The 12,284-nt window shown below is 38.5% G+C and overlaps 1 protein-coding gene across 1 annotated transcript in view; it reads left to right on the forward strand.

The window, feature by feature from the left end:
- The window catches only part of LOC119728284 (multiple PDZ domain protein-like), a 59,967-nt gene extending 53,935 nt beyond the window's left edge, over positions 1–6,032 (forward strand). The window contains exons 35-40 of the mRNA XM_038200463.1: positions 597–847; positions 1,446–1,593; positions 2,008–2,119; positions 2,615–2,760; positions 3,716–3,960; positions 4,815–6,032. Of these exons, the coding sequence (XP_038056391.1) occupies positions 597–847; positions 1,446–1,593; positions 2,008–2,119; positions 2,615–2,760; positions 3,716–3,960; positions 4,815–5,085 (1,173 nt within the window). The 3' untranslated portion in view covers positions 5,086–6,032. The remainder of the gene's footprint in view (positions 1–596; positions 848–1,445; positions 1,594–2,007; positions 2,120–2,614; positions 2,761–3,715; positions 3,961–4,814) is intronic.
- The last annotated feature ends 6,252 nt before the right edge of the window (positions 6,033–12,284 follow it).

Here is a 12,284-nt window from a genome sequence, read left to right on the forward strand (position 1 = left end):
TTCTAAGATGCGAGCGTCATTCCGTACAACACGCACGTGCAATAGGATAACCGCTGAAAAGTTTGTGTACTGCGTGCGTGTTCCATCTTTACTGTCCGTCAAGTTTGCTTGAAGATAAATTCGTTATCACGCTCGTGTTCGTGGAACACGGAAAATGTAGTGCGTCTGTGTCCCACATTCGGCCTCGTGGTATGTGGGACACACACGCACTACATTTTTCCGTGTTCCACTCGCGCTTACGGGATAACTTATGATATTGGTGCACAGTGTGCAATGCTATCATTACCCCTGCTCATCAGTACTTTTTAGCATTCCCAAAGACAAGTTTAGCTCACAAAGTATACAGTTAGTATACATGTACAGCTCAGGGCTGCTGTGTTAGCACTAGTATTTGAAAAGTTTAGCCGTGCCTACCTTCACAGGTACCCATCATTGCTGGATGGAGAAAAGTCAGAAGGGACAGAGTGTCTAGCCCATGGGTACTCCATGCATTGCAAGGAATACTACTTTGATTGGACTCATAACTCACAAGATTTAGATTTGAAACTTTTGGACTTAAACATGTTTTGAAATTGTTTTTTCCGTGTATGCACCAGGTGAATGGTATAGATTTAACTAACACAAAGCATGATGGTGCCATTGCTGCACTGCGCCAGTCTCCTAACCATGTTTGCCTGAGAGTGTTCCGTGATCATCAAGCTATCAGTCAAGGAGCAGTAGATGAGGACGGGGAGGAGGAAGGGGCGGAGTCAGAGGAGAAACCGGAGGATGAGTATGATGAGATGCTGAGTGTGGAACTCCAACATACACGAGGAAGGAGTCTTGGGCTGAACATTGTAGGCAAAACGTAGGTGCATAGGGGAGTAAAGTATAGGGTCCAGTGGATCCAATGTTAAGATATCGGGTTTAAACTTACTATGTGAAAAGGCAAGAGTAAATTTGGACATGATGTTAGCATTCTCAAGATGTTAAGCACGTATGCAAATGAGCATGTAACAACCCAAATACCTTATACAGGACAGCCATTTTAGGGAAATTTATGATAATTTTCAATTTGAATGCAACAAGTAAATAAAAAGTCTACTCATTTTATCATAACAGAAAAAAGCATTCAGCTCTTGCACGACTGCTGTGTGTTGGGTCTGTTAAACTTGAAGATTTCCTTAGAGTTATACCACCTATTTGCTGATTAGTCCAAACGGGAATAAAGAATCTGCAGTTTACTTCAGACTTTTGAGCAATACCATTTGACCAAATTAATCAAAATATTCAAATGAACAAAATTGCAACATAATGTAAAATATGTATGTTTGTAGTAATAGTGCTTCAGGTACAAAGACATACAGCCCTTACTAATGAAATATTGTATGACCGGTCATCGTGAGGTCAGTGATATTGAAGCATTCTTTTTGTAATTGTGTGGATTATTTTGCTTTGGTAATCAGGTCAGGTCGAGGTGTAGTGATTTCCATGATTCTTAGAGGCAGTGCTGCTCATGCTGAGGGTTCAATGAAGGCTGGTGATCATATCTTATCTATCAATGGGCAAGATGTACAGGAGGCTACACGGGAAGAAGTAGCTGCAATACTCAAGGTCAGTAGGAGTTATGCTGCCACATTATGCTACTAAGATCTGCCATATGTGACATGATGGTTTGGTTGGTTGGGGGGTCTGCTAATTGGACAAACCTTCATACTCCAATCTGAAAATGTCATTTTAAAATTCAGAACAGTAGGATTTCAATTTATTCAGCAATTTGGGCCTAGAATTGGATATTGCTTCATAACAGGAATAACTAATATACCACCCCTCCCCCCAAAAAAAAAAGGGGGGGGGGCAAACTTTAAAACCCTCAGGAACAAACTGTAATTCACTTGTTTTGCAGACAGACAAAATAACATTGAATTTCAAGAAGTAGGTGGAGTGTAACAGAAATTAACTGATACAAAACTTGCAGTTTTTTTCAATCAAGTCGCCACTGACAGTAGAATATGTTTGATATTACAGGCAACTGATGGCCATGTGCTGTTTGAAATCGGCCGAAAGAAGGATTTGGGCAAGACAAGCAAACAAGAAGATCAAGTCGCTAAGACCAAGAGCCAATCAACTTCCAAACAAGGTGACATCACGTTAATCATCTTCTATATCCTTCATCCTCGTCCTCCTCTTAAATCCTCAACACCACACAATCTCGTGGGGGAGTGTGGCCGAATGGTTTAATAGCGTTTGTGATCATGATCAAGGGTTCAAAGGTAACCCCATAAAATGCTCTACCAAAAAGCTATGAAATATTGCTGATGCTCTCAAGCCAAAGCAAAATAGTCTGGGTTGCCTTGACAACCAAAACCTCACCTCACAATGCACTCAGTGCCTGAAAGGGATATTTGCATAGCAGCATCATTTATGGTTCTTACCTCATGGGCTTTTTTCCAACCACAGTTATCAGTTGCTTAAAACTGTTTGTGAATTTTGCCTGGAATTATATTGAAGGAAACATAAACAGGCAGGTACTGCAGGCAAATGGCAAGGGTTCATTAACATGGCTGGGTAGGATGAATGCTTCAAATCAAAAAGTCTACTCCAAATAAAGAGTTTTGTTTATTCTTTTTTGTAGTGCGACATGTGGAGCTGAGGAAGGTACCAGGAGAGTCCTTAGGTCTGAGCATAGCTGGGGGTAAGGGCAGCGATATGGGAGACATGCCGCTCATTATAGCCTCTATCAATCCTGGCAGTCAGGCAGACAGGAACAAACAACTCAAGGTAACTCTTTAGTTGGCTGATGTTTTCAGGGCTTGCAGCCCTTTATGTCCATTTTTATGGTCAGTTTATCCAAATTATCCCTCACATTGCTGTGAATCTGGCAATCTTTGCCTATTTGCCTTTCCTCTTGACTATCAGACTTTTTGTAAACTTTCTTTGTAAAACATATATTTCTTTTGTTTTCGATATGTATAGATTTGTGATTATTTTCAAGTTGCTTGTTGGCTGCAAGGTTAGATCCCTGACCTTGGCAGACCTTTGAATCATTGTCTACATAAAAAAATGAGACTACTACTCATCATATTGTACTTAAAGAGGTAGAATTTATGGCAGTCTTCAAAGTTGTGTTTTGGATGGTGCTGCAGCACCAGATGAACTGAACAACATGTCATTGAATGTGGCACTTCTGAGCAATGCATATTGTAGCACTGCAGATGTCTGTTAGCTCGACCTACAATATCAAAACTTGCACATAAAATTATCAAACTTGTTTTCATTAAAAGAAAACAATAGTGAAGTTTGTCAATACTAACAACAAATGAAGGGACTTTGTATGTTATGGACATGCATATTCATTAACAGCCAGCACACTATGTGATGTCCTGTATTAGCATGCTCGGCCTGGGTGACTAGCAACCATGTGTATGAACTGGGGAGGCCAAGCAGAAAATCAAGCAGCAGAAACACTACAAATCTGAGTTTCATACTTGAAAAACATGAAAACAAAAAAGACAAGAATCCAGTTTTGTGAAATGTTCAGTTTCAGATTGTTTCAAACCATGTTTGGAATGATGTTTGCCTCACATTTGTGTAATGCTGTCATTGCCAAATAGGCTGGTTCCTGGTAACCCAGTCGTCCATTACCCACTTAACTGTCATCGTCAATTCAGCAATAACCAGTCTACTTGTCTAGATAATGATTCAAACCAGCGTTACGTTCTGTCTTGATATCCAGGTGCTGGATTGTATTGAGAGCATCAATGGCCGCAGCGTGGCTGGTCTGAGTTACGCTAGTGCCATCAACCTCTTGAAGACGTCGCAAGGAGTGATTCAGCTGGATGTGAGTGAGCTCAGCCCTAGCAAGAAGGACTGGTATCTGAGAAACCAGAGGAGTAGTAATCCTGCAGATAGTATGGTAGCTGTCAAGGCTAGTGTCAAAGCACAGCCTGCTATACATGCAGCTAGTGTGGAGGAGGCTAGGTGAGTAGCTGATATATGACCTGCTGACTGCTAGATGTGGAAACATCCTACCCATGTCTCTGTAGGCTGTTAGTATTTGCCACTTCTCACCAGAGGTGCATTCCAGTCATGTGAATATCTTAGGTTGGTAGCTAGGCCCTGCAAGCATGCCAACCTCAAATGGAACCATTATTCTATCGAAAAAACTTTTGACAAAATTGCAGAGCCTCAGTATGCCAACCCTGGCATGACAAGTGTCATCGTTCGGATAAAATCCTCGAAAAATTGATTGTGACCAGAAGTGAAACGTTTCCAGTATATGAACTTACTTGGGATGTTATAAATACAAATTGCAGCCCAGGTAGGATCATTACGTTTAATAACTGTTTGTGTCTGCCATTTTGGAGAACATAGCTAACTATTCAGGGAGACCATTATCGTTTGTTGATATTGTTCGCCAACGGTGGTGGCAAACAGTCAATCCCACTTGCTCAAACAATGCCAATGTTGGCAAGATTAGCAATGTTTGCATAAGTGGAACGTACCCCAGTTATAGCCAGTGCTTCTGTTCCTAATGGCATAGTGTTGTCATGCTGCATGTCACAGTGTTATCTATTAGAATCTCTTTATATCTTGTAGCTAATTATCACAAAAGACTTTAAACAATTTTCTCCCTCACAAATTTCAAACCCTCTCCCCCCCCCCTCGCCAAAAATAATGGTCTTTTGAATAAGAAAATTGAGCAAAATATGACTTTTTGTAGAGTTCACGGGCATCACAGTGTGACCTCAAATAGTATTGAATACAAGTGCTTATTTTCAGCCTTGTTATATTACTAAAGTGTTTCATTGACTTTGTTGATTCCATAACTGCAGTGCTGGACGTCTGAAGCATATTGAGTTGCAGCGTGGATTGGATGGCCTAGGCTTCAGTATCGTTGGTGGTCATGGCAGCCCTCATGGTGATCTACCTATCTATATCAAGACAGTCTTCAACAAAGGTGCAGCCGCTGTGAGTGGTGAGCTCAAGAGAGGAGATCAGATTATAGCAGTCAATGGAGAGAGTCTGGAATCAGCTACTCATGAACAGGCTGTGGATGTACTCAAACGAGCTAAGGGAAAGGTGGTCGTTACAGTCCTGGCTTGAGCACATGACAGGCTGTATTTACTTATCCAGGAATAAGTACAATACATCAGTGTGTGACAGTGTTTTAGTTGATTCCATCACACGTTCATCACAAGTCACTTTACAAATCCAGTCATACGTAAAGTAAGAATGCACAAATTAAACAAGCCAAACCTTGAGGTTCAACCCCAAGGCACCTTGTGAAACCTCGTAGCACGTTAAGGTGAACCACGAGTTACAGCCTGTTTAATTTCACAGTCTCCTCTAACAGGGAATAAATAATTAACAAATGCTTAGTCACAGTTCATTTGAATAGCTTATGACTTGTCTTGAGACTGAAGGACTAGTGATGGACTTGTGATGGAGTGGACTCAAGACTGGTGTGTGGCTTCAGATGAGAAGAAGAAGAATTTATGTCTTTGGCATAACTTTAGGGGCAATTAGGTTGTGGTTTTTGGTTCAGTGGCAGTCTAGCCAAAGAACAGAAGTAGCCCAAAAGAAATAACGTCTTTGTTTAAGAACTTGAAACACTTTGAGATCAATAGGCCTGTGTTTCTTTTCCATTAATAAAAAGCTTTGTTTTTTTGTGGCTTGTTGAATTTCTCCTTGTAGCTTCTCTCCTTAAAAAAAAAAAAAAGCTCCCCCTCGAAAATATTTTTTTGTGTAAAACATGAAGAAGGGAGTTAAAGAAAGAAGACAAGTGCCATAAATATGTGCAGTTGTTGCATAATGTGCATTTTAAGATTTGAAGTTTGTACATTTGTTTATGGCTTATAGTAGTTCCAATTTGATCAGTTGCTGTGAAAGATGATTATGTTTAGATTTTAACGTACTTAGAAATGAGCAGTGCAAATTTAAAAATGGTCACATCAGCTAACAGTGTTTTAATTTTAAAAATATGTTTTAAAGCAAGTGATTTTAGCTTTTAAGTTGTTATTATGATGTTGTTATATTTACTATTGATTTAAGAAAATTTAATTGATTTTATGTCGAAATAAAACTAATGATTAATTCTTTTATTAATTTTAAAATGTTTTTGTAAATATTTCCATCATGTTAAGGATTGTAAATCATATGTAATATTTTTACTAATTTTCAAAAAGTGTTGCACCTTGATAAATTATTTTTTTTCAACTGCTAAAAATGAAGGGATTTGTTAATCAGAGTTTGTTCAATCGCTCTTAATTGAAGTAATGACCTGTTCTTTCATCAAGCAGACTTGTTTTAAAAGTAGAGTCCATCATTTGCAGCTATCCAAAAAGTAACTGACAAAATTATTATTGAAAAGCTTACTTGGTTTAAAGATGGTAATGGTACTGAACTCCCTGTGAAATTATGCTTTCTCGCATGCTGTCATTTTGAAGACAACAATAAAAGAAGGCCTTTTCCAACGATGCGTCTAAAGACACATTTTTGAAAATTTCCTTTAGTAGTTCGTTTTTAATTCGGTGAGCCATGAATGAGTGCGCGCAAGCATTGACACGACGCACACGCGCGGTTGCTATTATTTGTTAACTCATCTTGTAGCTGCAATCGACTGAATGAGAACGTGTCCCGGACACTGATTTTGGGCTAAATTCAGCACATGATTGGGAACTTTTGAATTGAAATGGAGATCCTAGAATATTGTTTTCTCAGACTAAACAGCGTACACTGAGACTAAACTTCATCAGGTTAGTTGTTAAGCACTCACCTTTAGATTTTGAGCACTTTTGTTGCTTCAAACGAAAAAAAAAGGCACAAATGACAAATAATGTACTCTACCTTTAACCTAGTATAAGATTTACTGTTTGTTAAGCTGTTCATAGAGTAGAAATGTGGAAATTGTTACAGAACTCATTTTTTTAAAACTAAGCGATATTGTCTATGAAATAAGAAGGTGCTATAGCTTGTTGATCTTTTCTATTTCAGCAGTAGTTTGTTGAAGACAACTTAGCACTAACAGTTGCCTAGAGAATGCCTACTTAACTATGGCATATTACATGTATTTAACCACCTGACTAATGCACTTATCCCATAGGTTACTGGGAAGAAACCTAAATCATCTGTGTGTTAATCAAATGGTGAAAGAGCATCGTGTACAACATGTACAAGAAATAGTATGACAGTGTTGCTGTCCATACAAAATAGCTGCTCCTGCTTTGACACTTGCTTAGAAACCGGAGTAATTGATTAAAATGAAGGTGTCTTCAGGTCATAGACTAGATTCTTTCTCATTGCCACAGTGCTTCACCCCTTTAACTATGGTCAACACGTACTTGGAAATGTGTATAAGGTTACGGTCTATAGTTATGTTTGAGTTATTCCATCGTCTATACTTTGTTCAAATTGAACAGTTGAAAACCTCCGCCACACAGGCCTTTTTGAAATCCCAACCCTCGAGGTATTTATAATGATAACCTCCCTGAACCCCCCAACCAGCCATCATAGTCCAGTAAAGACAATGTGATATGTCACTGACACCTAAGTAAGGTAGCTGAGCTTCACAGTTTTTAATCTATTAACACGATGTCGATGGATTTTGGGTAGTTACAGTACATTTTCATACTGATGTGCATGATATTTAAGTCTGCATGTTTTGTGCATCACTGAAATTTGCATCAGACTCGTGGAATTACATGCTAAAATTGCCTTACACGGTTTTTTCATACCAACTCTAAAAAGTGAGCAGCTCAAAAAATTCTTCAAGCTGCCCAAACGTTTTAAGAGCTTTGCCTGCTTTGTTCACCAAGTTAAAATTATTTGGTGAATACTTTAGTCGCTTAAAAAATAACAGTGTGTTAATCAATCATCTTGACATGTTTTCTAGTAGTCTATGGAATTGGTCAACAATGAACAATAAGTATTATTGTATGATTCTTCTGTATATTTCTGGAATGATAATCTGTGAATAAGTAGAACAACTTTAAATATTAAGTGCCTTTGTACTTGACATTCCCTGCTTAGTGGACATATATTTGACATAGTAGTTTAAGAAATGTACCAGTTATGAAATCCATGCACTTGCACCACCTTTATGACAAAATTGACAGTGGACAAATATATTGGAAGATCTTTAGCTTTCGGGATTTTCATTTAAAAAATCATTCAAGTGTGAGTCAGAAGACATTTTAGAAGAAATGGTACATATGAATCGATTGCCACTTTTAAAATTAGAACATTTCTGTATATTCATACTGACAACACTCCAAGTTTTGTAAATGGGGTGTACTATACATTTAAGTCCAAAGTGCGACATTTTCCTGTCCATGTTGCCTTGGTACTTTGTACTTGGCCATTCAAGTATCACCAAGAATGACTTCAAACAATTTTAATTTGTTGTGTAGGTAGGGTGCTATTCATAATCACTCTTGGAGGAAGACTGCATAAAGGGATTGCATCAGAATTAAAAAAAATCATAGATGTTTAATAGATGTAACAGGGACAGGGAAAATGGTGGATACCAAATGTATAGAATGACCCCAATCTACAGGTGTATGTGGAATAGATGGATTGCATTCAACAGCCATCTTGAAGGTGTGATGGTGTGTTTAATTCATTAACAATGAACGCACGAGAGGTCTACTCAGTGTGTATCCCTGTTGAACAAATTCAAAGATGGCTACAGTGTCAGTTCAACTCCTGCCAACACTGAAACTGCTAAAAATCATCTGAGACTAAATTTGGCATCATATATGGCTTCAAAAACGGGGTAAAGGTTTCATAAACATTAAATCTGACAGAAAGCCAGATTAATAACTTCAAGCAATACAGGAGACATGTAGAGTACGTAATAAAATAGAGTTTATTACAAGCCAAGAGGATATCGAGTGAATCTGTTACAAGTTTATCCATCTTTTATGAAAGCTTTACGTTAGTCATTATTAGCAATTACATTTGTCTGCATTAGGGGTCATTATATAGAGGGGGTAATTATATGAAGAAGGTAGCATTTTATGGGTGAATTCAAGTCTGGCTAAACCGCCCACACCAAACAATAAATTACTGCCAAATGTGTGAATATCTCAGATAAAAAGCAGCACCGAGGTCATATTGCCCCGGCTCCAACATAAATACACAAAATCAATAAATTGCTAAACTATCTTGGATCAAAGGGTGAGCTGCTCTTATTGATTTTGGTCCATGTGCTATCTATCCGGTTCGTTAGTGTGACGTCACCTCCAGCACTTTCTGCACGATTGGAACCGGAAGTTAACGCAGCTCGAGCGTTTGCAGCCAATGGGCGCTAGTAATCAGGGGTGTGTGCGCGTGTATGACGTTTTTACTAACGAACCGGATAGCAATGAAAATACATTCGTAAGAGGGTCCCTCCCTCCCTGACTTAGTACAAAATTATATCACAATGCTCTTATAAGATCATTAACTAAAATAAGGCTGGAACCATATTTAATTGCAATTTTGAATTGCATTTTTGTATCATAATTACGTCTGTTTCATTTGGTCTGAGGTTAGATTGGAAATTTGTAAAGCCTAGTTGCCATATCGACATAAGAAACACAGACATATGGAAACATTTCATCCGGAAATGTCACCGACAACCCAGAAAGGCTATCGGCAGACGGTTCTGTGCACTGTGCACAATCTGCATAAGCTTAACGTTGATATAGAAACTAGGCTTAACATTAACCTAACAATTCCCAACCCTTCAAAATCCAACTGCATTTTTTGTTGGAATCTGTTGAAGTGAGTAAACGGATTATGCTTTTACACAGGCATGCAACTCTGAATTAAAAATAAAAATTAAAAAACGAGGAAATTCCAAACCACACAAGACTTTGTACAGTGTTTTTCAATTTGTAATGGCATTCATGAGAAGTACAAAATAAGGATATCAGCGGCTACAAAGAAAAGTTGCATGCCTGTTTACATGGGGTGAGGCATACCACCATACTCGGAGTCCCAACAGTTTGGGTGTAGAGTTTACCATGGTGTTGGAATTTGCAAAAGTGAAGAAGGTTTCTAGTAAATCACTCAAGGGGGTTAGGGTTAAAAAGCACAAGAACCATCACCAACGATGATAAGTTAATATTTTGGTTTATCTCGGACTCCTTTTTTTGACGTGGATATTACTTTAAGTTACTCTCCCTGTGCTATTTTCAAGTTTCAACACAGAAAAATAGATTTTGTTTTTTAATTACTATTTTTCTAGCAATAGAAAATGAAATCACTTTAATGAGCAAAAATAAATTCGCCCCAAAAATGGAAAAGTAAATTCGCCTCGAAAATGGAATAATAAATTTCAGTCCGACAATTATTTTCAGTCCGACAATAATTTCGTTGATCTCTTTTTTTTTTTAAAATGTATTATGAGAGCAAAAGCACACCAAAATAAAAGCATATTCTCAGAGGGGTGGAAAGGTCCAAAATAGAAAATTATTTTTAAATAAACAAATAGAAAATTCATCAGGAGAAAAAAAAAAGGAGTATGCTTCAGACCATGGGTGGACCATGGGTGGACCATGGGTGGTCCATGAATTGACCAATTTTATGAAGAATAGAAATTACCCGAAAGTACAGAAAATCATAAAGAAATACTGACATTTGTGTAAGCTAGGCTATCAGCAACCTGTTCAAACATATGGAGAAATCGCACAATGAATAAGTAAATATGCAGTCATGTAAACCCCAGAGTTGCTGACTCGAGTCATGTGACTTGGACTCGAGTCGGACTCGAGTCGCTATTTTTGTGACTTGTGACTTGACTTGTAAATACCAGCTTTGACTTGTGACTTGACTTGGACTTGCAAACAATGACTTGTGACTTGACTTGGGATTGCAAAAAATGACTTGTTACCAACCCAAGTCAGACGCTAGGTCTGCTGTTTGTAAAATATGTGGATCCACTGTCACTGATGGCCCAAACACAACGAGCAATTTCGTGCGGCACCTTAAAACCCACGATGAGCGGTGAGTAGTCGCGCTGTGACTTTTTTTTCGGGGGGGGGCTTAACCGCGAATGGATTTTCGGTCATTCTGGGCTGCGTACAAACTCTTGCTTCATATGGCTATTGAATCTAAATAACTTCTAGCCTCTAGTACTTGCAAATCTGTCCTAGACAGAATGTGATAAACTACAAGAATAGTAATTGCAACACACTGAAAAAGGGGAATTAAGGAGGCATGTTCAAAATAACTCTTAAGTTGACGCCAGGTTCTTTTAGCTTATTACAGCTGAACAAAATAATGTGCAACTTGACGTGTTCTTGGACAAAGATACTTGTGACTTGACTTGTGTTTAGACCAAATGACTTGTGACTTGACTTGTGACTGGACCTAATGACTTGTGACTTGACTTGTGACTGGACCTAATGTCTTGTGACTTGACTTGGACTTGCAAACAATGACTTGTGACTTGACTTGGCCTTGCAAAAAATGACTTGCTGCCACCTCAAACCCCCCCCCCAAAAAAAAGACGTGACTCTACGATGTCCACCCTCAACTACCCTTAAGGGGCCATCCATAAAGTATGTATGCACGAGGGTGGAGGGGTGGAAGAGGGAGCTTTGTTAACACTGCGTACACCATGCGTACAGAGGGGGAGGGGTGTCCAAGCCAATGTGTACACACGCAGAGCAATAATGTGCTTTTAATAAATTGTCTTGAAATCAATGTACTTTCTCACATTTAATGCCTACCGGGACCAGCTTTCATGCATCGAAAAGCATCATAACACTGTTCCCTTCTGCCACCATTTAGATTTGGCCAATGCCACTGCCAGCCAACGCCTATAGAGGTCATTACAATTCAGAGACATTGACATTACTAAATAAAAGACTGCTTCAATTAGCCGCTGTGGTAAGCGAAGCGCATTCGTAATGCTTTGTAAGGTACATGTACAATACATGTACATGTACGATACATGTACATGTACATGTACACCGGAAATGTACAGTGTATGAGAAGTGGGTTGAAACTGTAGTACATACAGGGGGAGTCTACAAAGTCAGCATTTTGGTATACATACTCTATGGATGGCCCCTATTAGACTGTGAAACTAACTAATGATTCCTAATGTGTCAATGTCTAGATTGAAGAATTACCATCCAATCTAAGCAAATCAAAGCAATCCCAAACTGGACTACAATGCAACGATTTTCAATGAAGATAGAAATACATGTATTGCAATACAAAATTAGAAAAACTAATTTACATGATTTAAGACACTTACATATTCACATTGTACATGTATTTTGAACATCCATTTAGTGTCTAAAAAAATC

Source organism: Patiria miniata, unplaced genomic scaffold (assembly GCF_015706575.1).
Source record: "Patiria miniata isolate m_02_andy unplaced genomic scaffold, ASM1570657v1 HiC_scaffold_20, whole genome shotgun sequence".
Classification (NCBI taxonomy): domain Eukaryota; kingdom Metazoa; phylum Echinodermata; class Asteroidea; order Valvatida; family Asterinidae; genus Patiria; species Patiria miniata.